Here is a 26,955-nt window from a genome sequence, read left to right on the forward strand (position 1 = left end):
CCCCACGTTCAAACCAACTTTGGATTGCCACTTGGCTTCCTGAAGGATTGTGACCACGCTGAATGCCAATATTCTGATGCTCATAACTAGAATGTATGTTTGCAGGTCAATAAAATGGAATTCAGGTTTTATATGTCAATCACATTGGCTTGGTTAATAAGATCTGGATTCTGATGAATCCATTTTCATTTGCTTTTGAGTCTGTGAGGTCAATGACCAAACGCTGGACTGTGATAAATTCAAGGAGAGGCCTCTTGGAAAATGACTTCCCTTTAAAAGTACCCATTCCTATGTGACCAGTTTAAATTCTAATTCATATTTTAGTGACCTTCACAATACATTGTCAGCAATCTTGTCAAATAACGAAATATCCAAAGTAAATATAAAGTGCACATAAAACAAACAAAAAAACCCACATAAATTCTTTTTACATTTCTTTTTTCAAGTATAAATTTATGCCAAATTACATTTTTGTTTTTAAATATAAATTTATTCCAAATAACACTTCCTGGGCTACTAAACTTTCAAAAATTATTTTTACCTATGTGATTGATTATTAAGGTTTAGCGATCCGGTCTGGTACATCTCTTCCAACTGCTTCCTGTTTCCGAAGTATAACGCGAGGTCTGTGGCAATGATGGCTTTGCGGATGATCTCAAGCACCTGCTCATATTCACTGGAGCTCAGGGTGGAGAAGATATTGTGCCCCTCCAACTAGGGAGAAAATACAAACAAACACCACCAATAACAAGCACAAGCTCCAATCTAATGACATTTTCAGTTACTTGAAACAACAGTCAGTCAATGGCATTTGGTCAGGACGGGTTTTGGGGGAACAAAAGGATAGTTTAAAATGACTAATGAAATTAATGTTTTGGTTTCTCTTCACGATACAACAATGAAGCTACCACTTAAGTGAACTATTTAAACTACGTAACATTTCCCACCGTAAAATCCCAGTGATTTAAATATACACCTAGTTTGGGGATATTTCTAGTAAGGAATTAAAGGACTGGAATATGTAAAATATTTAAGTAAAAGACTTTTCCTTTTAAACTAATTAAGAACTTCGGTAATTTTCACATTATACTGGGAATTAATGGGCTTAAAAAGTCATCTAAGCCTTCGTCCACTTCCGCAAGCCTCATGATTAATAAACTGTTTTCTCTGTATCAGGACCTGAACGTAAAATTTAGGCGTATTAAAAACTCTCCCTACAGGCAAGAATGCTTTTACATAAAGCACAAATCCCTGAGGTGCAAAAACTGTAAGGCCATCCCGTCTTCTGTCCTCATGGGAGATGGACCCAGCAGATCATCACCCTAAACAAGACCAAACACTGGTCATTTGAATTCTGTTTTCTCATAATTATTCTTCTGTATATGAATCTTTTAAAAACTTTTTACAATAATTTCTTCCTCGGGATTTTAAGTTTTATTTGTAGTTGAGGTTAAAACGGGTCATTTTTGTTCACACACAAAAAGGTAGAGATTCAATGTATGGGTTCATCAATTATTTCTTAGTGGTTCATTAGTCAACGCAGTTGTACTATAAGCTGACTTTTAATTGTTTCTGCTTGTCTTAAGCTACATATATTTACTGATAAATTACATGACAAACTTGAAATTATTAAAGTATATTTCTTTACAAAATCAGACATCTCACTAAGATATTGTCTGCTTCCTATTACTCTGAAATAAGGTTGTATGTGCCACATTTATCTTCAGTTATCAGAATCTTCCTGTATTATTTACTTTTAAGGTATTATATTTATATTTAAATTATCCTATGATACATGGAGTTAGTTCTAGTTGGTTCTTCTTCAGACAATGATAATATTAAGGACGTGTTTGTAGAATGCTCTAAGGTTATGAAGCACTTTCAAACACATGATTGCGCTTTCAAATGATAAAATTTAAATAAATCTTTGAGATCTAATTGAAACGAAGTATTTGCTGAAGCATTAACAACATTTTTATTTGACTAAAGAAAAAGTGCAGTACTTATATAAACTGGTTATTTCAGTAATTTTTAGTAATGTAATCTCCCTTGAAGCAGCCTTCATAAATACAATAGGGCCAAAGCGGGGGACGTGATAAGCACAGGACTTCAGCTCAACACAAGGAAGAACCACCTTAATGTTCAGAGTTACCAGGTGAACTATGCATGGGATGCTGTTTGTGGAAACATTCAAAACACAGGCTGGTTAGTAACTGATGGGGGACAAGGGGCGGGGATTTAGTCACTGGAAAGGTAATTAACTTCCAAGCCCCTTTCAACCTCAACTCTAAACTTGTACAGTTACAAGAAAGAAATCTTGACTCTAACTTGTGCTAAGAAAGCTGCTTTGCTTTGGTCATAACTCAAGTAAAACAGCTGGCCTCCGCTTCAGCACTTAATGCTCTGTGACCTGGGCTCCCCCCTCATGAACATGTTCCACATTGGATGTGTTTGGCCGGTACTCATGCACACATCTGCTCTTGGCAGGTCGTCTGAAGAGGAATCACGTGTGATATATATTTATATGATTTATCCTCTCTATCACCAACAAACTATTAAATTACAGCACATAAAATATTCTCACATACTGTTGGATTTTACGTTTTAACCTCTCTAAAATAGGGACTTCTTAGCCTGGGTCCTATATATTCTCTTGGGGACCACAGAACAATGAACTCACTACAACTGTATATAGTACGTTGAGTGTGGCATCCATAAACACATGTTTTCATCAGATTCTCAAAAGTGTCCAGGACCTAAGACAAAGTAAGACCCATTTTAAAGGATCTGTATATACTGCGGGCTATTTCAGATTCATTATTTCTTTTTTTACTTTACTTTTTGATATTAAAGGGAAACTAGGTGGAAAATTTCAGCAGTGAACCTTTATAATGAACAGCTGGACTACTTCCTTCAACATTTTACAAGAGTAAAGGGAATAAGTGATAAAACAACAATAAATGGCCCCTTCCTTTCAGGAGAATATAGTATACATTTATCAACACTTTGCTCCTACCAAAACAAAAGACAATAAGGGAGATATAGCAACCAAGCACAGCAGATAAATGCTGAAAATGCTTTGAAAGCTCCAATTTCACATTATTTAACAACCTAATAAAACCTCACAAAATAATAAGATGCCTTTATATACCAACTGATAAGTTTATTATAACTAATATTCCAGGTTATGCTGTTTAAAGTTTATATTAATTCAAGGCAGTTGATCCCATGTTGTATCAATCAAGCATAAAATAACAAGCATTTTATACCCAGCAATGTTTCTAAAGTCCCAAAATAGGTAAGGAGCATATAATTCTTACATCTGTGAAAGCTTACGAGTGGGCTCTGTTTGTAAAGGCTCAGCTGCTTAAGTAGCTGAGATCTGCGAGATATGTACGAGAGAATATAAACAACGCTGAAACGGTCCTGATGCTGAGAGACTTATCGGGGACACACTTTAAGGTCTTTAAGGTGGATGGTCTTTAAGGTCCCTCCTAACTCTCAAACATGATGGGTCTAAGGATTCTCAGCATTCTGATTCACTGTTAGAGCACTGCTTTCTTGCCATAGCTGTATCTTTCCCACCACAAAATGAGGAATGTATGTCTCATTGAGCACATATTCAGTCTGTAGCGTCTCACTTTGGGTAAGGATATTAGTAGCTTAGTACCTACTACATCCAAGGTCCTAAACAACATAAGTTCATTTTTTTAAGGCGTTCGCTGTTCAGTGGTACACAAAAAATAGAGTAGCATGGTCCCCACGAATGAGGTAAGTGAAGACCATGGGAGCACATGGGACGCTCTTCTTGGTGGCGACATGAATTCTGAAGGACCAGCGGAGGAACAGAGGAGGCATGAGACCCTGAGCGTTTGCTGGAAGCACAGACACTTCCGTGCGGCTGAGGCAAATTTAATACAGAAGTGGTAAGAACTAAAGTAAAAGTTTTTTTAAAAGGCCGGGATGCAGGGCTTCCCTTGTGGCGCAGTGGTTGAGAGTCCGCCTGCCGATGCAGGGGACGCGGGTTCGTGCCCCGGTCCGGGAAGATCCCACATGCCGCGGAGCGGCTGGGCCCATGAGCCATGGCCGCTGAGCCGGCGCGTCCGGAGCCTGTGCTCCGCAACGGGAGAGGCCGCAACGGTGAGAGGCCCGCGTACCGCAAAAGAAAAAAAAAAAAAAAATGGGGGAAAAGTCAGTCAAACAGACAACGTCTAATGAAGGTGGGATTTGGGATGTCACTCGGGAAAGGTCCTTGATGGACATGTAGGAGACTGTACGCTCCGAGGGGCCAGTTCAGCGTCCACTACAGGCGCCAAATGGGAACTCTGCCTCCCATGAATGCCCCTCACGGCCTGTACACAGCCCCTGGCCCCAGTCACCGGGAAAACAGTCCTGAGACCCAATGTTGAGACAAGGGGCAGCTCAGCAAAAGTTAAGAATCTGAACCTATCTTTCCTCTAGATGCTTTCACACTTCTCCTTACTTCATTCCTGACTTAATCTCCTCCCACTGCCCACTCGGGGCGGGGGCGGGGGGGAGGGTGGGAACTGCCCACTGCATCTTTCTCCCTGTGACGGAAGTGAAGGCAAGTGTGAACGAACATACACCCCTCCTGCCGTGCTGTACCGTGAATAGTTCTGTGCTAGTGTGTGAAGGACTGAGGTTAGCTTTTAGATATACTTCCCTTTTCTGATTGCTGAGGTTGCTGTGGTCACACAGGGGCCCTCTTCCCCACGCTTCCCCAGTCGCCCAGATTATCCCATAAGTAATTGTGGCAACAACACTGAAAGTCAGCATTCGGGTTAACAAGACTGTGGTCTGTAGACACACACACAGAGCCACACACACACAGCTTTGAGGAGGCCTCATGGGGAGCCATCTCTAACCATCATGGTGAATTTTTTAATCTCCTCTTTGGCCACGTTGCCAAAGGATGAATAGTTCGGGACTGCGATCCTCTGTGCACGCAGAGCGCTGAAGGCTGCCTGCGGAGATGAGGACGCCGAAGGAGAAGCCCTTCACTACCCTGACCACTGGGCGGACAGACCTATCAGAGGGCTCCGTGTGATGTAATGACATATTGTTCTGATAATTCAGTGACTGGATGTTGAAATTAAATTTTACTCTCAGCCAAGGATATCACCTTAATTGGTCAAGTCTGGAGGTGTCCTGACAAAACTTCAAACTGGCAGGGCTTGGTGACTGGAGCTGGGGGCAGGGTGAGGGGGAAGGACTCTAACAGGGTCACTGACCTGTGGGGTGAGTGAGGCGCCATCACGGGAGCTGTAAAATAACTCAGCACAATTTTGGCCACACTGAATGCCAAACACAGTTCAAGCGTTTGGAAACAGAACCTTACGGTACCCCAGGCTGACACACAGGCGTGAGAGCCACAGCCTGTTAGGACGGCTGGGACCCCAGGAGGCCAGCCAGGTGGAGCGGCAAGAAGATCCGCTTGAGGGCGGAGCTGTGGACACAACAGGCATTTGTGCTTTTGCTATCACTGTCCCCCCGGGCCTGAAACATGTGCTGGCAGCTGCGAGGCAGTGAATAAATATGTTCGCTATTGAAACGAATTTCAAGAGGCAGTTAGATGGATCTGAGAAGCAAAACTCAGAGGAGTTATCATGAGCATGTACAATCAGCAGATTCTAGAGATTTCCAGAAAATGAAGGGGCCCTCCGCCATTCTCCTGCCCATGAAGATGGGGCCATGAGTTTATGCCCCCTATGTTTCTCCCTGTCACAGCTCACACAGGAGGTGTTGGTCAAGCCAGGATACAGATTCAGGTTTTAACTGGTGGGCTGAACCTGTGGCCATGATGGTTCTTCTAGCCGGCTTCCCATCCCATTCATCTGCTGAGAACCTCACCTCTCTAAAGACACAAGAGCAAAGGTGCCCTTATGTTCCCCCCACCAGTGACTGAAATGCCTTCTCTAATACTCGGAATCTAACTACCCTCCAACAACTCTGTGGATGCCAGCAGCGTGCCTGAACTTAATTCACTGCCTGAGTTCCCGTGATGACGCTCTGATCACTCTAGGAACACCGCATCATGTAACACAGAGCCCCCACGTGGCTGAGGGTTTGCTGAAAATGGGACAAACTGCTCTGTGCCACCTCCACCGTCAACGGCGGCAAACGGAGTAAGTCTTCCTGCCAGAAGTCTTCCTTGACTGGGTCAGACCCTCTCCACCCTTTCTGCTTTGTATCACTGCTGTATCACACAGTTTATATCTTATTCCATCCAGCAGCAATGTACCTTGCAATCCTGGCCTCTGTAAATTCTCTTATATTTAAAATAGGTTTTCTGAGGGAACTTTAGGAAGGCTGTTAAAATTCATTTGCAGATTAAATTACCAGAAATGCTGTCATAGTCATATGTATGAATTCATTTAGGACACAGGATGCACATGGGACCCAGGAGTCCTAATTATTTCTAAATGAAGGCGTCCTGATGTCCTTTCTGGCATATACCCTCCTTCCTGGGCAAATAAATAGCCTAAGGGGAAAGTAGATATAAACTGTCATAAACTTTTAATAAATGTCTATTTACAAAAAGCATGTTTTAATGCATGTGTGTGCTAATATATATGTGTGTGTATATACACCTATTATATACACACATATATAGGTACACACATCTATATCATACACACATACAAACACATACACATATACATATATCCACACACATCTTTTATCCTGCTTAAATTTCTAAGTATGTATGTATGTATCTATCTATCCAGCCAAACATACATAACATACATCATTTAAAAAATAAAGTATTGGTGCCAAGGGAACATCGGGAATGGTGACTACCTATTGCTTTCAGGGATAGAACCAGCCCGGGAGCAAGGGGGACATTCAGCCACCTGCCGGATATGACTCCGTATCTGACAGACCTTTCACTCTACCCCGCAGGTCATCAGAAGAGCACCTGCACTTCAGTAAGGTCACCATTTACCTTCTCAGTCCTGAGGAAAAGGGGCCTGACCACGTACATGTTGCTGGGTTTTGAAAAGATCTGAGTGTGCAGTACTACCAATCACTGGGACAGCTGGGACCATGAGGCGCCACTAGGAGGAGCTACGGAGAGGAAAAGAGCCCTGGGTAGTCAGGGGAGGCCTGGGCTACACAAGAAAGGAAAACTGCACCAAGTGGCAGACGCCTGTCTGCATCACGAGTCGCCCATAGCCAGGCGCTGCTGAGGTCCTGCAGGGGCTTTGCGTCACAACCTTGAAAATTCCAAATCCTTCCCGTAGACACGTAATCAGAAGATCTAATAAGATTTCTCTTCCTACTATGAGGTGCTGACAGTGAGAGGAAGCAACAGGGTCCACTATTCTTAAGTCAAACAGAGATCACATTTTAAAAATTGTCTGTGAGAGGAGTCAGAGCATTACGAGGCGATAGTTACGTAGTTAAGATGACTTTGAGAAAAAGGTTTGAAGTGAAGGAGCGCACGTATCTCACAGGGAAGGGAGACCTGTCAGCATCCAGCTCAGTCACTAAGGACATGTCTTAAAAGCAAGAAAACTCAATTTAAAAACACACAAAAGAAAAAATAAAAGAACTTCAATGCACTTAAAATCTTGTTTGCCTAACGTTCAAGATTCGTTGTTCAACACATTCTGGTTCAAGAACATGATGATCCACGTAGATCAAATTAACTATGTGAAACAAACTTTGCCTTAGGGTATAACGTACTTAAAAATCAAATGTGATTGCAAAATATATATAAATCTTTTAAAAAAGGTTTTACGATAAAATGTAGCTGCTGTTTCTAAAGAAAGCCAGAAGAATATCCCTCTTGTATGTATAAACCGTGGGTCTCTCTGACAAGACGACGCACACACGGGGCAGCGGGCAGGCACGTGGCCCTGGGCGCCTCACCTGAAGGATGGAAACGGTCTGGGAGAAGTGATGCTGTTCCATGGTCGACGTGGAGTATAGTGCTGCGAGGGGGTGGTCGAATTTCTGCAGGTAGCTGTTACTGAAGCCCCTGTGGTCCAGGTCATGGCACAGACACGCAATTAGCAGTCCCTTGCGCTTAAGGAGAAACCACAGTGCACAGATGTTCAAAACAAAGAAATGGGACATGAGGAAAGTTACGGTTAGTATTCTTATCACACTGACTTCTGTCACTGATGCAGCCAACATGCTCATGAATGCCTGAAATAACAGATAATCTAACTTCTTTTTTAACCAGTTTCTTTGTCGTTCTGCTTATGAACTTAACAATCAAATTATTCTTGAGTTTTCCTGATTGACTCTGGTAAAAAGTGTAAGTGGTGTCAAATTAAAGCAAATGTTCCAAAGAATCACAGATAAAGCAAGTCTGCAAAAGGAGAGGACAGTATCGGTTCTTCACTCAAAAATCTATTCAATATTAAATTCTAACGATGTTACTGCAATCAATAATTGAGGAATACAGCAAGTAAATCATAAAGCATGTGAAAAATGGCAAATCGTATACAAAAAGATAAAAGGAAGAGCAGGCTGAAGGGGACAGGTAAGAGGCGGGTGGCTGTGATGTACAGCAGTTAGGATGGGCCTCAGACAGGCAGAGGTGCAGGTGGAGGGGAGAAGCAGGCAGCTCCCGGGGGCGGGGGCGGGGCTCTCAGCCAGCGCACATCCTGGCAGGGGAGCCTGCCCGTGAGTCACAGGACCAGAGTCACATGACCAGGACTGACCACTGCAGGGACTGCGGGGAGAGGAGGACAGAGAGGAACGTGAGGGCAGGGCAGGGGAGGGGAGGGTAAAGATCTTGTATTATTTGTGATCCAGGGACCGATGGCGGGGTTTTTAGCACAGCAGTGAGTGACATCATCTAGCTGACGTTCTTTAAAGATCCCCACGCTGGCCACTGTATTGAGAACAGACTCCAGGAGGGTGGGAGAGACCTGGGGGAGGCTTTCGTCGTGACTCAGGCAAAACATAACAGAAGCTTAGACCAGGACGCTAGCAACGCAGGCTTAGGGGACGTGACTAAAGTCTGGAAGATTCTGCAGGCAGAATCAACAGAGCTTTCTAGCAGGCTGGGCATGAGAAGAAAGGAGGGCAGGACGGCGAGCGGGGGAGGGGAAGCCAAGCCTGAAGGCTAGGTCATCAGCCTTAGACGCTGATGGACGGGGTCGTCACTGAGAAGGGAAAGTTGAAAGGGGAGCGGGCTGGAGGGGCGCTCGGGAACCGAGGGTGCTGGGGGTCCTGGAAGCCACGTGAGAACAGCGACGCAAAGAGGAAAACTGAGCCCTGACACTTGGACCCGCACGGCCCCTGGACCAGAGCATTTTCTGGGGGGTGATGGAGCTGGTTTCAGAGAAAAGGGGAGGAGAGGAATTGCAGGCGGCCAGCACAGCGGCTCCACCAGGGGCCGGCGGCAAAGAAGAGCCTAGAAATCCGGAGGGAGCCGAGCGGAGAGGCAGAGGCAGAGGGTGCAGTGAGGCGGAGGTCACAGCCTGCGACCTGCACGGGATGCAGAGCCTGCGGAGGACCCAGCGCGGAGGGAGCGAGTTAACGGAGGGGGTGGGGGGAGGGAAGAACCGCAAGGGTAGGGACCTCTGAGACCAGGGCAACTGGCAGGGCGGCTCTGGACAGGAGCCCGGGCAGCATCGAGGAGGGCGTGAAGCCGGAGTGCGCGGCGCCACCGGCCGCGGGGCCGGCGCCTGCACAAAGCCCCACCGGAGCACTGCGCCTGCGCCCTGCTGCTGCCTTAGTCTCGCCGAGCCGCGCTGGGTTCTCCTGCCACCTAATGGGTGGGGAGGTCGCCCCGGGCACCCGCACCCCTAAACTATGCGGTAGGCAGGGGACCAACCCTAAGTGTTCGGAGGTCTTAAGACACTGAACTGTGCATGTTCTGGGGGTCGTTTTGTTTGGGGGCTGTTCCCGTATTTTATGCTGCAACGTCAGCCATAATGAATCTGGTAAGAAATGTCAAGGTTGTAAAATCTGGCACAATTCCTTTTAACCTATTTTATTTGTATTGATGTTCAATAATTTTGTCAAGTGTATGCCGGAATCAAGCATCTGAAAATAACTTACAAAGTAAAGAACTACCTTTGTTAACTTTTCCTTTAAAAACATCAAATGATCATTTCTAAAGCTCTACTAGAGATTACATATGCACCTTACAAAATATATTTTAAATACTTATGTATGTTATTTGGGGGTTATTTTTAGCCAAAAGACCTGAAGTTTCTGGAGAAACAGAATGATATAATTCTAGAAACTTAAATGGAAGTCAATATGTAGTAACAAAACTTATCTCATTTGTCTTAAAATTTTCCCATTTTTGAATATAAATTTTAATATAATCCAAAAGAATAATTTCTATAATTCTCAAGCTTACAGGCTAACTTTTGGCAGAAAAGATAATAAAATTGCTTTCTTAAAAGGAAGTGAGTGGAGAAATACTGAAATTTTAAAAAATATGGGGTTCAATGAAATGAAAATTGTTTAGAAAAATTTATATTAAAAAAGAAAAAATTTCATCGTGTGTGTGTGATAAATAATTTATTAGGCTAAGCCCCATCTAAAGATTATTAATAAAAAAAGGAACGTTTTGACTCTTTACAATAGCATTTTTTTTTCTAAAATGCATCTTTCAAGTTTCCCACCCAAATTGTGAATTTGGTCTGACAGGATGGAAAGGACAGGACTGGACCTCAGGGTTCTAGTGTTGGTGGACGTGACCTTGGGAGAAGCACAATTTCTTTATCACAGAGACGCAGCTCCCTTTCTTCACGTGTCCTGAAGCAGGAGGAGAGAAGGGTGGATTCGAGTTAGGGCTTTCATAGGGCTGCTGGGACCTTGTGGAGAGAGGGCAGCGAGGCCATCAGGAAGGTCCCGCCTGGGAGGAGCACAGCTGGGGCGAAGGCGCCCCATTACCATATGTGGGCTGGGCATTCAAGGAAGGGGCTCGACAGCAGTGGAGTGGAATGGACTAGGTGTCCCCAAATCTTCTCTGAGTGTGTCACCAACTCCAAGTCCGTAAAGTCCGGTGAATCAGTGGAACATTGCCGAGCCCCTGTTCCCTTATGCTAGAGAAGGTCAAATAAGCATTTATGTTTTAATTGTATTTAATGCTCTGGGTTCTCAGATGGGTAGGATATGTCTCCGTTATCCAGGGCATAAGGGCAAAGAGAACAATTCACTTTGTTTACATCCTTTCAAAAGAATTCAGCTTTAATAGGGAAGAAAGACTACAAAAATGAGTGTTTCCTTGAGGGATATTTTGATGAAGTTGGAATTTCTGTATCTACATTCCTTATACAAAATAATAGGAAAAATGCTTGGGTACAACAATTTAAAAAGTGTGCTTCTGTGAACTTACGGAACCAAAATTTGTCCTGGAATGACATAGAGTCGCCTAACTATATCATAAATGTACTCCAGGCATAGAGTACTTCAACCCACTCAGGTTATTTGAAGCGGGAGAAAGAAAGCGTGTGCACACCCACCTCGAGTTCGGTGAAGAGCCCGTGGTTGTTCTGGAGTATGGCGTACATGCAGTGTGCCACCGTGACCGCGTGCTTCCAGTTGTGGTAAGGGACCCGACGATAGTTTTTCTTCACAGACATGATAAAACGACACAACTTTTCAAGCTCAAAGCTGTGTGGAAAAGAAATTGTCATGACAGAAACTGGTAAAGAACCAGTACGTTCCAGGAGACCACTAGATGTGCACGTCTGTCCTGTACGCGCTTGCACGGGTGAGCACTTCCGCGGGGACGGGATGCAGGAGCACGGGGGCCTCACTCACCAACCTCCCCACTGCTTCTCCAGCCAGGTGAGAGAGGCAGACTCTTTGGTGGCTCGTGCTCTGACACGGTAACGGGCCCACGGGGGAGCAAATCCCAGAATCAGCTTGCCGTTACCCATCATGAACACCCGCCACCTCTTCCTTAGCTTTCAAGCATCTCCTGCATCCCATCGTGCTCAACGGACAACAGCATATCATCATCCTGTTCAAGGGTATTTTTAGCTAAGTTTTTCCAGAAAGCGTATTCAGATTCACAAGCTGCGAACAGGCGTACTATAAGAATTTCCTAGGTGAGTGATTATCCTTTCAAGAGGAATCCAAATTACCATGGGACACTCAAATTATTAAGCGGTGGTAGCAGATGGCTATATCCAAATCTTGACGCAGTCCAGGAAAGAATATGACGTATTTTATCTACAATATGGTTATAAATTTTTATGTGTATCATGTGTTTACACGTATTTAAAGCCCCACCAACTCTCTCAGTGGATTTAAGGCAGCTTAAGACAAAGGCATATCAATATGAAACAGGGCTCCCCGAAATACCAAAGAGACGAGAGTCCATAAAACCTCTAAATACATATAACCTTTATCTTTCTCCACTGAAAATTTCCAAACGTCCCTGAAGTGTGAGGTATGTGATTTTAAGAGTTTCAACTGGTCGAACTCTCAATTGCTATCTAAGAAATAAGTGGCATTAGTTACCCTGTGTGCATCCTTTTGAGACAATAATTTATAAAAGTCGCTGATGGAAATAAGAGAAAACACAGAATTCAATAGGAAACAAGTGACAATTTAGTTCTAGAGATGCTAAGAGCCTCTATAAGCCACTTAATGACTAAATTAGTAAAAAAAGAGAAAAAGAAAATTATTCCTTGCATTTTAAGTATGTGTTTAAGCTGTAAAAAAAAAAAAAAAAAAAAAAAACAGATACAAAGTCATGAAAGGCCTCTAGGACAGGCCACAAGGAGAGGAGAGAGATTTGCAAGGAAAGGGCAACATAACTTCATTAATAACAAAGGACTAGACTTTGAATTAGGAGACCTGTTTCTTTCACACTTGTTTTAACTGATATATCGAAGTTAAAGGTGAAAGTCGATGTTAAATGTGTATGTACATTCCAAAACACACCTAAAAACAGTATGCAATTATGTTGAGAAGTAACCTCTGTCTCTTTTAGCTCCACCTATATCCTTCTGATCACCTGGTTAGAACTGGTTGTTAACCAAGGGGCAGCCTCTGAGGGAATCTAAAAAGGCTGCACATTTGTCCAATAATCTTAGCCTTTTTTAATTTAAATATCTAGAAAAACAATTTCTATATGGCATATTTAAGGTAATTATCAACCAAAAAAGTGGCGAGGCATTTAGGTAGGGGAGGAGGATTTTAAAGCAAGTGTGTGCGTCACACATACCAGGCTGTCCCACAGGACTGGTGGACCATGTAGACGAAAATTCCAGGCCACATGTTTTCAAAGGGACCGATGTCAAAGTGGAACCTGAAATAAACAGAAAGCACAGGTCATGAGTAAATGTAATTAATTAGGATAAACATAATAACAAGTAAAGGGAGTAATTTAACTTTTTGCCTGTCAAGAGACTAAAAAAAATACTAGGAGTTCGGCCCCCTCTTCCTGCCTCCCTCAGTCACATCTCTGTTGTATTCAAAGGTTTCCAGGAGGAAATTCCACACATTCCCTCAGGAACTTAGTCCAAGATCTAAGCCATTGCTTAATTCTTTATTAAGCAATCTGTAAAAAAGGAACGTCGTGTTTGTTATCAGAGCAATGACAAAGTCCAAAATAATTATATTATGAGCCCTACACATACATTACACAGCTCACAGATACGGGGGAGGAGCTCATCTGAAATTTTCTGAGATGAAAATTAGTCTATTTCCTATTTTAATCCAGAGAAAAGTTTCATAAATATTAACATCTGAAGTTATTACCTATCTTTCATGTGCTAATTTGGTTACAAACATTTAACCCAAATAAGCAGAACGGGAAAGTATTAAAAGAGACCATTTTCCTCTTGTTACAGCACTTCTGACACCAAATGTGTGAGTTTTCCACACCAAGCAATTCTCCGGTTCTCTGCAGACGCCAGCTGACTTCCTGCAATTCAGTTCAATTCTGTCATTACCTGGAGTTAACGCAGACCCCAGAGGTTAGGGGCGCAGGCCCACAGGCTGCCCCCACTTGAAACGTCAATCACAAGCCCAGGCCACCCACACTTCTAATCCATCGGCTGTTCCCACAACCCCTCCTCAGGTCAGATGATGCGCTAGGACAGCTCCAGAACTCAGGGAGACACTTCGTTTACTATCACCGGTTTACTATGAGGGATACAACGCAGGAAGAGCCAAGCGAAAGAGATGCACAGGGTAAGGTGGGGGGAGGGCTGTGGAGCTCCCATGCCTCTCTGGGGGCACCCCCTTTATAGCACCTGATGCCTTTACCCACCTGGAAACTCGCCGAACCCCTTGGCTAGGGTTCTTTGGAGGTTCCAGTATATGGGTACGGTTGACTAAATCACGGATCACTGGTGATTAGCTTAATCCCCAGTTCTCCCTGGAAAGGAGTCCAAGGGTAAGGCTGACTTCCAACCCTCTAACCATATGCTGGTTTCTCTGGCAACTGGCCGTCATCCTCCGAGAGCCACTCAAAAACTCAGGGTGGCTGAAAGAGGTTTAATATGAGTAACAAAAGATGCCTCTCTCACCCAGATCACTCAGGGAATTACAAGAGTAAAAGGAGCTCTGTGCCAGGAACTAGCTACGTGTATATATATATATATATATATATATATATATATATATATATATATATATACACACACACACACACACACACACACGCACACACACTATATAATACATATACTGTTAAAAGATAAACTGAGGCGTATTAAAAATCTTAAGAGTTTATTTGAGCAAAAACCCATTTGAATAGAGCACCACCAACTTAAAGCGGTTGAGTGCTTTGGTGACAGGAGCCATGGAAACACATCTAAAGAGAAGATGCAAAGAAAAGAAAGTATTTGATTGGCTACAGCTTAAAGCCGAGTTGGCTGTTCAGAACTGGCTGTCCTTAGCATTTCCATCTCGTTACCTTGAGGCATTTACAGGTTTAGATTTACAGGTTCATTTACTAGGCCGCCAGGGCATTAAAGTCACATCAGTCTAACGGCCTCCTTGTTTAATTAATTTAAGAATACTCTGTTTCCAGGTATAAACAAATATCAGCTCTGGATCACTTCTGAAGGTTTTTTATGTAGTTATATAGTGTTGGCTGTACTTCTAATGGGCAGGTCCTACCACCAGTAACAAATACATTAGCATAGGATTAGAAACAAAGTGTGAAAGTTGAACTATTTATTACTAATTTCTCAGATTTAATTTGTAAATTTAAAATTATATGGAAATGAAAACCTTCAGCTATCTGATATTAAACGTCATTTTGAATATTAAATATTACATAGTGTAAAGTGTGCAAAAGACTAAAGAGAAGAGCTAACATTTAGGTTAAATCATTTCAAAATGGTGTTCAGACTTTTTTGTTTTAAAGATAAAGAGATGTGGCCTTTCCTTCCTTCCAAGGGGAAAATGGCAACACAAGAAACCACACATGTAATATGGTATTTATGATTCTAATTCTAGAACCCATTTCACTTTAAATTCAATCAAATTAAAAATCTGTTCCTGAAGAAACTGACAAGACAAAACTCTCACAGTTCAATTTCTTTGCAAAGACGGGCGGGAAGGTTGAAATGCATGAGGCCTTGCCATTCCTCTGAAGTACAAATGCTATGATAGGACAGCTTCTCCATGGTGACCCGGTAAATGCACTCCGAATGACGAATTCTATGATACATCTGGAAAGCAAATCCAACAGAGAAAAAAGAAAGAATGTTTAAAGTAGTTTTGTCATTAAAGTTCAGAATTTGGTATAAAAAAATCAGAACTATAATTGGATTCACTGTTACTTTCCATTGACTACTATTACTATATATATATTTCCACGTACACTGAAGATATCCATGACACATGTGACTTTGAAGATACAAATAGTTTTTAAAAAAATTATATCTCCTTTTTAAAAGACTTTTCAAATTCCGTAACAAATGTCTTTTTGCCGGACATTATCTCTGGGTAGAGAGATTACCTGGTACCTTATTCTCGGACTCCCAGCCTCCAGAACGGAGAGAAATAAATGTCTGCTGTTTATAAGCCACCTGGTCCATGTATTTTGTTACAGCAGCACAAACGGACTGAGACAGAGACTAAATGAGACAAGAGTTAAGATATTTTTTTCTATGTCTCCTTTTAAAAATATTTAGCTTAATTCTTGGTGATCGCAAAGTCCCCTAGTCCAGGGAGTTTGAAAAATGTTCGATTGTAAAGTTCTTTACTGGTAAGATAAACTCAAAGATGCACGCATGATAAACGTATACTCCTTCAGCAATTATATGCACATGCCCTGTGCTGATATATTGTTTATATTATGAAACAAGCTAAAATAGAAATTTAAAAAGATAAAAATAAAAAGTACATATTTCTAAAATATTTTATTTTATTTACTTAGTAAACAAGACTCTTTTCGTTCATACTAAACAATTATATATTTTGAAATGAAGCACTATAGTTGTATGTTATCAACCGTCAAGTTTTTTCTTTACTACTTTGTGAGATGGTGGCGTCAAGTTTAACACTTAGAAACAGTTGTACTATTGGAGAAGAATATGCCAAAGAGTATGTGGATCCAGATGGAATAAAGGTAGTATCGACTGTTCTTAAATATCACACTTACAGTTTTGCTCCCTAATGACTAACACTTCTGACTGAAATTCAGACAAATTTCCATTTTCCCTGATGTAAATCAGTTAATCTTGCAAACTGATCAGTTGCATCTTTATATATTATCAATCAGGTTCAAAACCCATGACACTCAATGAAATTATTCATGGGGAAGATTTTAATAAATTGAAAGCTGTTTCATAAAATAAAATTTTTTAAAAATCCAACTTTTGAAGACAGAGAGGGAAAAGGAAATAAAAAACGACGGAACAAACAAAACAAATAACAAGTTGATGGACTTATACCTAAACATAAAATGTGCCTGGTCTAAATATCCCCATTAAAAAGAAGAGGTTATCTGAATAGAACAGGAAAACCCCAACTCACGCTGTTTACAGGAGTCCTGCTTTAAATATAAAGGCTCAAATAGGGTAAAAGTAAAAGGCTGAAAAAGATATTTAAGATTTAACACCAGTCTAGAGAAAGTGGGAATGGCTGTACTTGTATCAAATAAAGTAGATTTCAGAGCAAAGACTATTACCAGGGATAAAGAAGGTCATTTCAAAATGATAAAGGGGTCAGTTCATCAGGAGAACCTCATACTCCTAAGCGTATATGGTCGGTTGGTTGTCAACGAGGGTGCAGAGGCGAGTTAGTGGAGAAAGAAGTCTACACAACAAAGGGGTCTGGATCAATGGGCACCGGTGGGCCAAGTAAACAAACAAATGTTGATCCTTCCCTTGTACCATACACAAAAATTTACTCAAAATGTAAAACTATAGAACTTCTAGAAGACACCATAGGAGAAAATCTTTGTGGTCTTAGGTTAGGCAAATATTTCTTTGATACAATGCTGAAAGCATGATCATAAAAAGAACAAATCATAAATTAGACTTCTTCAAAATAAGAAAGAAACTGTTAAGAGGATGACAAGCCAAACGCTGGGAGCAAATATTTGCAAATAAGCAACGTGATAGATGAGTTGTATCTAGAATATATAAAAGAACTATTAAAGCTCAATAAAAAACAAACCAGACAATCACAAACAAAAAATAGGCAAACAATTTGAGAAGACACTTCACCAAAGAAGACATGGAGATGGCAAATGTGGAGAAACTGGAACACACACAATGATATTGGGAATGTACAACCACTTTGGAAAACGGTTTGGCAGTCTCTTAAACATCCCCTCATCGGATGACCGCACTGTTCTAGGGATTTACTCCAGGGAAATTAAAGCATACGCCCACGCAAAGACGTGTGCAGCTTTATTTGTAACAGCCAAAAATGAAATAGCTCAAATGCCCATCAACAGGTGACTACATAAACAGCTCATATCCGTTCAATGGAATACTCAGTAATAAAAAAGAATGAACTACGTACACACACAATGTCATGGATGAATCTGTGCTAAGTGAAAGAAGCCAGGTAAAAAGGAACACAGATTTTATGGTTCCAATTATAAAAAATAGTTCTAGAAAATGCAAAGTAAGTTATAGAAAGTAGGTCAGTGGTTACTTGAAACTGGGGGATGAAGATGGGGAGGGTCCCATGGGAGGGATCACAAAGGGGCCACGGAAGCTTGAGGGGGTGATGGGTACATCCGCCGTCTTGATGTGGTGATGCTTGCACTGGGCTGTGTGCATATACACCCGTCAAACTGTATGCTCTAAACGCACGCAGTTCACTCTATATTTATAAACCCCAGTAACGTTTTTCTAAAAAGTCTGCTCCCAGTCTTCGTAAAGGTATGTGATAATCTGCACATGTGACACACAACTTTCGGCGAAAAAAGTCACATAATGGTGATGAAAACATCCGTTTTCAAAGTACTCTGTGGCATGAGTTTATTTGGAAAAGCAATTATCTTCTTTTTCAGTGTTAATGTTACTTGCAGTTTGAAAGTTCAGATTAAATGCTTATTTCTTTGAATAGTTCTAAGTAACAAAACATTGTCATTTGTCATCAGAAAAGATCAGCAATTTGGAGTCATCTTTTTGTGAAAGAAATATGTGTAAATAATCAGTGAACTTAATAACTATTCCAAGTACTTTGCCTCATAGCAGCAAATCCTCGGTAGTACAATGGAAATGAATGTACACTGCAAAGCTGTCCTCCTGATATGGTTGAGGAAAAGCCAGGATGGGGCTTAAAAGTGCAGGCTGGACACCACTGTCACCTCTTCCTCCTTGTAGAAGGCCCACTCTGTCACAGGGGACTCCACACCCTGGACAAGACACAACCACCTGATGCATGAACTGGATGAAAGCTCCATCCGTGTATGACCAATCAAGAAACTGTAGTTTCTTTAATATCATTTACCTAAAAGAAGTTCTCACATTTCCCTCCTACCCCTCAATGGACTGTCACTTGCCTTCCACTCGAGATGATACTGTAGGTTCTTGTAGGAGGGTAAACAGTCAACAGGATTTACTCAGTATTTACCGTGATTCGGTATTACCTGTTATTCAGTGTAATTCTATGGGGGGGGGGGTGCTAGTAAAAGTAGCTATTATATGTTAGGCAGCAAAATAATACTGCTATTACAGTCATGAATACTAGTGGGCACTAACTCTGTGGCAGGCAGCGTTCTAAGTGCTTTGCATGCGCTACTTCACGTAACTCTCACAAAAATACTGTCATTTATCATTTTACAAGCTTATGACCTCCAATTAGAATAAGCTATATTTTTATTTATTATTTTTAGTTATAAACTTATATTTATAGTTTCAATAAATTTATAATGTTTACAAATATATAAATTATTCAATTTAGATTTACTTTATTTTTATTCTATTTTGTGTTCAGTGTAGGGAAGTAACGTGAATTTTAACTTTATGGCAAAAAATAATTAGTTTTGGCAAATTTTATAGCTACTTTGGTCCCCATTTTCTACATGACCTTCAATATGAATAGTAGAAAATAATATAATGTAATATTATTAGTAAATGATTTTACCGTATTCATCCTACTGCAAATTACTTTTCTTTATTTTCTTTTTTTAATTTTTTTGCCGTACGCGGGCCTCTCACTGTTGCGGCATCTCCCGTTGCGGAGCACAGGCTCCGGACGCGCAGGCTCAGCGGCCATGGCTCACGGGCTCAGCCGCTCCGCGGCACGTGGGATCCTCCCGGACCGGGGCACGAACCCGCGTCCCCTGCATCGGCAGGCGGACTCTCAACCACTGCGCCACCAGGGAGGCCGCCTACTGAGAATTATGAATGAAGTAGAAAACCATGCTGCCTAAGTTGATTTTGCATGAACTGCCTATGACAGCTGAGTAGTTAATCTTGGGCTCCCTGTCCAGCCAGAAGAGACCGCAAGGAGAGGTGGCTGCCATTTATTCGGACGGTGTTTCAATCTTAGGCTCTAGGATATGGAAAAGTCACAAAAGACAGAAGAAAGAGGACCTGGAAACAGGAATATGACCTAGCATATTTCTACCACATGGTAAAAATGCCACCACTTATAATTTTATAAAATGGCATCCCTAATTATTGGCATCCAAGAATACTTAGTGATGCTTCAGAATGTTTCTCTTGTGCCTATTTCTACAATAATCATCACTGTGAGTAGACATGGTGGTGTCTGGAGGATGCCCTAATATTATTCACGTCATGACAGGCCTGGAATCACTTAAAGGTAAAGCAACTAAGAACCAGACTCCGGATCACCTGCCTGGGTTGAATCTCCTCTCCGACTCTCACTTACGGTACACCTTTAAGTAAGTTACCTAATTCTCTGTGCCTCAGTCTCCCAGGTACAGACTGTGGACACTGCAGTACCCAAGCCAGGAAGAATATGAAGGTTCAGTGCAGTAACACACTTAAGGAACTGAGAACAAACTCGGTCAAGTGCCGTTAAGCTCTCAGTGCTGTTGGCAGCTACCATCTGCTCATCTCTGATGACACCAGCACTGCTGCCACTCCATTTGGCTCCTTGATGTTAGTCTGGTGAGGGATTCTTGAGTGGCAGGGGCATCTGTGCTGTCTTGCAAGTGCCGACTGTGCACGTCGCCACGCAAGTCTGCACTCAGTATGTTATGTGGGAGCTTGAGAGAGTCCGTAGTGGGAGCCCGCACTCCACAGAAACTGGGGAACGCTACAAATAAGGCCTCTTCTTGGGTAGAGAGCAGGCTTTACCAGCATACCACTGGGTATGGGCAATCCACAAGATAAAAGTAACTTAACTTCTGCTGTTATAAACTGTGCACTCTTTTCCCCTTTCTACACAATTCCCATTTCCAACCTAATTGACAAAATATTTGCTAGAGTACAAATTTTCAATATGATGTTTGTCAACAGCATTAAATGATATGGTTAATAAAATTAATTTGGTCCCCTAAATAAACCTAAAATGAAAGACACACTCCACACGGGCACGAGCGGCATAAGACAGTGCTGCAGTGGGCGAGAGAAACACCAGACCCAGCACAGGCTGCGCTTCGTGGTCTGGGACTTGAAGGCCTGTGTGGGACGAGAGACCTCGCTGTGGCTGTGGAGGCCAGTTACCGAACTGAGGACTCTGTAAAGAGAGAAGGTCACGTAAGTCTCCTGCAGGGCAAGTAATTCCGGATCAGTTTGACTAAATAAGTAAAGATCAAGTAAATGAGTAAATGAATGAATGAATGAATAAATCCAAGAACGAAGAGACCAACACAAGGAAAAATCAACAGATTTACGCCCCCTAAGAACTGAGTTGATAAAAAAAAGAATTGAGTGATTAAAAGTATACTGTTGGGCTTCCCTGGTGGCGCAGTGGTTGAGAGTCCGCCTGCCGATGCAGGGGACACGGGTTCGTGCCCCGGTCCGGGAAGATCCCGCATGCCGCGGAGCGGCTGGGCCCGTGAGCCATGGCCGCTGAGCCTGCGCGTCCGGAGCCTGTGCTCCGCAACGGGAGAGGCCACAACAGTGAGAGGCCCGCGTACCGCAAAAAAAAAAGTATACTGTTGAAAACATACACCATTTGATGTGTGACTTCCTTTGCCTGCACGGTTATTCTAGTTTATGGAAACCACAGCACCAAATGCAAAGCAATGATATTTTTTCCTTGAACAAATCCTAGGTAGAAGTGTTTACAATGCTGTCTTTCTTAAAGACAAGTGAAGCACAGCATAGCCAGGGTTCCAGAGCCAGGCTTACACACATTCAGAGCCTGGCTCTGTCACACACTTGCTGTGAGACCTTCCACAAATCACTTAAATGCTACGTGTCCATTTTTCCTCCTGTCAAGTGGAGCTAATGATACTCACTCAGGATTGCTGGGGGACAAATGAAGCGAGTTTTTATACGTCAAGTGTCCACAATAGTGCCTGTCCCAGAGTCAGTGTTACATCGATTAAGAGGACTTCTTATATTACAGTCACCTTAATAGTCACCTTCTGGTAGAGAAAAGACACGCAGTACTTGGTGGCTGAATTCAGGAATGAATAAAGTTTGGACCATTTATTAAATCTGTTCCTAGCCAATTGGTTTCATCTTAATAACGATTTTTTCCACCTTCCTTTAATGTTAAATGTCTCTCGATTCAAAATGTACACAGCTAATCTGCTTTTAAAGGACTCCTTTTTTCTAGGCAAAAGATATAACAGGTATTTATTATCCTGTTAGCTTTTTGCATCATATCAAATTATTTCTTTAAAATCACACGTATGAGTAAATTAATTGGCTCTTTTAGTTTTAAAAATCTCTTTCACTCTTTTTAAAGGGTTACCGTTCCATTGACAGTACTATCAATTATCTGTCAAAAATAAAATGGAGATGTTGCCAGTCAGAGACGTGCCCCTTTAATCCAATAAAAGGGGTGTAACCTAAGAGATCTACAGATGAACTAAAGAAGAATAAAGACATATGCCTCCCGGACAGGCCTTTCACTCAAACAAGACCACTGAGCTGAACAGTAAGAGATGCTCTTACATTATTGCATTCAGTATTAGAAGCCTTTTACATGTGGTAAAATGCTCCTGTTAAGGATATAGTAATCTGTTCGGGACCAGAAATATTTTGAATTTCCCAGGACCAACCTGTTTAGTCTGACTTAGTAGCCAGCGATTACAAGGCACTTCACACTGCACAACGCTTCTTCATATTTGCGATCTAAACAAATATTCATGTATATTCTCTAGAAACAAGTAGAGCATTGAGGTAAAGCAGGGAGCCATGGATATGATTAATTGCTTGGGACAATGCTAATACAAGTTGTTGTTTTTAACGAATCTTCATAAGATGCTTGGGGAAAAAAATGTTCAAAACCGCGAAGCAGACTTGCTCAAAGAAACATCCTGTAAGCGCCCGAGTGAGGACAGGAATCCACGTCTTGGCCTTTACCCTAGAGGTCTACGATCTGACATCCTCAGCTGAAGAAAGCGCTGAGAAACTCTCTTGTAAAGAAACCAACTGCTGGCTTATTGAAACTGACATAAATTGGGAGTTGTTTGCTTTTTCTTTCTTCTTTAGAAGGATGCTTGATTCAACAAAGCAAGTGTTACTTTAAAGAAGGTATGTAAATTGGTCTTTTTTCTGAATTGGAACAGAAATAACCCCAAACTGGAAGGCCAGGGAAGGGAAGCGGAGAAGAGGAGGCACCCTGAAGCTGCAGCAGCAGAGGCTGTTACTCTTTTTGAGTTGGAGAAACTGTCAAAAACTATAGAATTTTTTTAAGCTTTCATGAGGAGAAGAAATACTGCAGTTAAAAGAAGTGGTAATTAACTCCACAGAGAGCTGAAGCTGCATTACTTGGATTTCAACGTGCACCTTCAAGGCAACCAGCCGTGGGTCTGCTCAACCTGGGAGAGTTTTACATCCGGAGCCTGCCAGCGGGCGATGACTTACTACAACCGTGGCACATACACTACCTGTCATTGTTGGAGAGGAGAAATAATTTTGGTGAGTTTCAAAGTGTTTATAAAAATTACAGGGCTCCCCCGGTGGTGCAGTGGTTGAGAGTCCGCCTGCCGATGCAGGGGACGCGGGTTCGTGCCCCGGTCCGGGAAGATCCCACATGCCGCGGAGCGGCTGGGCCCGTGAGCCATGGCCGCTGAGCCTGCGCGTCCGGAGCCTGTGCTCCGCAACGGGAGAGGCCACAACAGTGAGAGGCCCGCGTACCGCAAAAAAAAAAAAAAAAAAAAATTACAAGTCTGTTTCACTACAAACGAACTCCACTAACTTTACCCTAAATAATCAATGTAAAAATAGAATGCCTGTTAACTTATTCATGACTTTTCAGAAGGAGTGTTATTTTTCTTGATTCAGTTTGGTATGCAGCTTGGTATAATCATTTAATCGTGACTGAGTCCAGGTTTCATGATGCAACAATCAGTGTTCAGAAGAGCTTTGAACCCACTGGGCTAGCTCGTCTCACAGCACAGCTGAATCAATTCCATAGTACTGAAACTGACATTTATGTATTCTGGGAAGTGCAAAGTAATTCTTCAAGGGATACATGAAGACACGGATAGATTATAAGAGGATCAATTTCCACTGCCTTAACTTTCACACGTACATTTACCTAAAAATGACCTTTTCCCACATCCCATTTCAAATCACCCCTTTCTCAAATTGCACTAATACAAAAACCTCTTAAAGCAAAGAGATAATTTAAAATTTAAAATACTGGTGTTAATAAGGTCTAAAAGTGGTTTCTAAAGCTTTCATAAGACACTGAAGGTGGACCTAAATAAATTTTCAGCTGATAAATCATTGAAAATAATTTTTGATGATAGAATTGTCAGTACTTTTCGGCCTCTTAGCTCAGGTGCTGTTCAGATTAAGAGTAATTGCCATAATAAAACTCTTCCTGTCCCCATCTACCCAAAACGAACACAATTCTTATGGCTTCCCTAAAAATAAAAGCGACAAGGACAAATAAAACTGACGCTGAGTAGTGGGGGCCACATTTCTCAACGTCAAAGAACAAAGTTCCAAAGATGGAAATGAAATGGCTGCGAGGAATTCCGTGGCGTTTCACGGAGGTATTGATATGCAGAGAGGGAGAGAGAGCACAAAGGATATCGAGGCTTATGTGTAAACTCTCTTCTAAAATAGTGAAAAGAGGGGCAAGGACGTTTCAGTGGAGAAACCAGGCAGATGCCTCCGTAACAGAGTAGTAAAGGTCAACATCACCAGGAATGGGCCACGAGCCTTCCCGCAGCGGCTGCCACGAGAACACAGTATCTGCGATAGTCCTGTCAAATGATAACCTTGATGCAGTCATGAGGAAATGCCAGACAAAACCCCGAAGAAACACTCTGCAAAACACCAGCCCATACACTTCAAAAATGCCGAGCTCATGAAAGACAGAGTAAGGAAGGGTTCCAGATTAAAGGAGATTTAAGGGCTTTGCAGATTAGACAACAGTACAGTACCTGTTAGGGGCTGAATTGTGTCCCCCCAAATTCATATGCTGCAACCCTACTCCCCAGTACCTTAGATGTGACTGTGCTTGGAGATGGGGACTTTAAAGCAGTGATTAAGGTAAAATGAGGTCGCTAGGGTGGGCCCTAACCCAACATGACTTGTGTTCTTGTAAGAAGAGGAGAGTGGAACAGAGACTTGCACAGAGAAAAGACCACGTGAAGACACAAGGATGAGGAAGGCGTCCATAAGCCACAGAGAGAGGCCCCCAAAGAAACCAAACCTGCCAGCACCCTTGCCTTTAACTTCCCGTCACCTGAACTGTGGACAAATAATGTTCTGTCCTTTGAGCCACCCAGTCTGTGGTATTTGTTACGGCGGTCCTAACAAACTAATACAGTACCGAGGTGAATTTCTTTATTTTTAATTATGCAGTAGAAAAAGAAGATGTCCTTGTTTGTAAAATATACAAACTGAAGCATTTAGGGGTTATGAGACATATTGTCTGAAACATACTCTCAAATGTATCAGAGAAAAAATGATACCTATGAATGAAGGAGAGCGAAGGAGAAAGAAAGAATATCAAAGCAAAAATGCTAATATATTAACATTTAATATATTAACATTTGGGGGAACATGGGTAAAGGTATAAGGAAATCCTTTGTATTATTTTTGCAACTTTGCTTTCTGTCTGAGATTATTTCAAAATAAAAAGTGTAAAAAATTTATGGCAAGCCTAGTTTCATTCTAATGATAGGTAAAATTTAAGAATGGGTACATTAACTATTTTTGTTCTAAGCCACAGCCACCTCATTAAGAAACAACAGTTTCCAATAATGTGTACTTTTCATTTTTGATAATTATCAAAATTTAATAACATGGTTGCTTTGATCACATATATAGTAATAATGACATAATACTATAGGTCAAAATTAATTTGTAATCCTTCTTGTACATGTTTGTTTTAGACTATTATCCTAGGGTAATTAACAAAATAAAGCATAAAATATATTAGATTAGAATAAACTTTTGTGGCATAATAGAAACACATGTTCAAAGAGAGAAAAGAATGATGCTAAATTTTTCAGTCGTAAGAGCTAGTCATTATGTTTTTTAAGTGGACTTAAAAAATATAATAAATGTCAAGTTGTTCTAATACATAGAGTCCATCGAATACATTTAAAAGTGATGAAAATCAATATTTAGAATATACTGGAATTTACATTCTCTGAAACTTTTAAACTAAACAGAACAAATGTAGGGAATTCCCTGGCAGTCCAGTGGTTAGGACTCCACGTATTCACTGCCAAGGGCCCGGGTTCAATCTCTGGTCAGGAAACTAACATCCCAAAAGTTGAGTAGTGCAGAAAAAAAAAAAAAAAAAAAAGTATACTGTCAATATTTTTATTTACGAGGAGATACATAGGTACAGAAAATGTTTGAAGTAAGAAGTATCTGACAACTGCACTAGATTATTTCCGATGGGCCGAGTAACAATAAATATCCCCACGCGAGGGCCCAGGTGATGCAGAGAGGGGACGGGTGCTCTTACTAAAGAGCACTAAACGCATTGTAAACAGTTATCCCTAGTCACTAGAGTATTTTTTTTTTTTTGCCATTTTTGTTTCTCTTTTAACTTTTAACCATTAGTTATGTGCTTGTTCCTATGGAATTCCGTCCTATTTCCAAAAAGACAGTTTCTCTAAACTACTAAGGTGATAATTCCCATTTATGTTGATTTGGCTTTATAAAAGGTTACTAAAATTTTCCTTAACTTCAAAATTCCAGTGATGTCATTAGAGGGTTACTAGAGTTTATAGAATACTAAATGTTTAATTCATTTAAAATATAAAAATTTAAAAGAAAGATGATATGTTCAACTGTTTTAAAGTGAGACTTCATAAAATCAATGGAACCTCATCTTATTATTCAGTAAACAGGGTTGGGCCGTTGTGAGGATTAAATGAGTTAACATCTACAAGGCATCTGACAAACGTGCTGAGTGGCTGCCTCACTTTTCCTCACAAAGGAAACTTTCCGGGCT

At 41.5% G+C, this 26,955-nt stretch overlaps 1 protein-coding gene across 1 annotated transcript in view; it reads right to left on the reverse strand.

The window, feature by feature from the left end:
• Nucleotides 1-26,955, reverse strand: part of PDE10A (phosphodiesterase 10A) — a 317,828-nt gene that overhangs the window by 35,451 nt on the left and 255,422 nt on the right. Inside the window, exons 14-18 of the mRNA XM_029223680.1 lie at nucleotides 15,496-15,638; nucleotides 13,178-13,261; nucleotides 11,463-11,613; nucleotides 7,897-8,052; nucleotides 542-714 (exon numbers count right to left, since the gene is read on the reverse strand). Coding sequence (XP_029079513.1) covers nucleotides 542-714; nucleotides 7,897-8,052; nucleotides 11,463-11,613; nucleotides 13,178-13,261; nucleotides 15,496-15,638 — 707 coding nt within the window. The remainder of the gene's footprint in view (nucleotides 1-541; nucleotides 715-7,896; nucleotides 8,053-11,462; nucleotides 11,614-13,177; nucleotides 13,262-15,495; nucleotides 15,639-26,955) is intronic.

The sequence above is a fragment of the Monodon monoceros genome, unplaced genomic scaffold (assembly GCF_005190385.1).
Source record: "Monodon monoceros isolate NGI ecotype Baffin Bay Population unplaced genomic scaffold, NGI_Narwhal_1 Super_Scaffold_15, whole genome shotgun sequence".
Taxonomy (NCBI): domain Eukaryota; kingdom Metazoa; phylum Chordata; class Mammalia; order Artiodactyla; family Monodontidae; genus Monodon; species Monodon monoceros.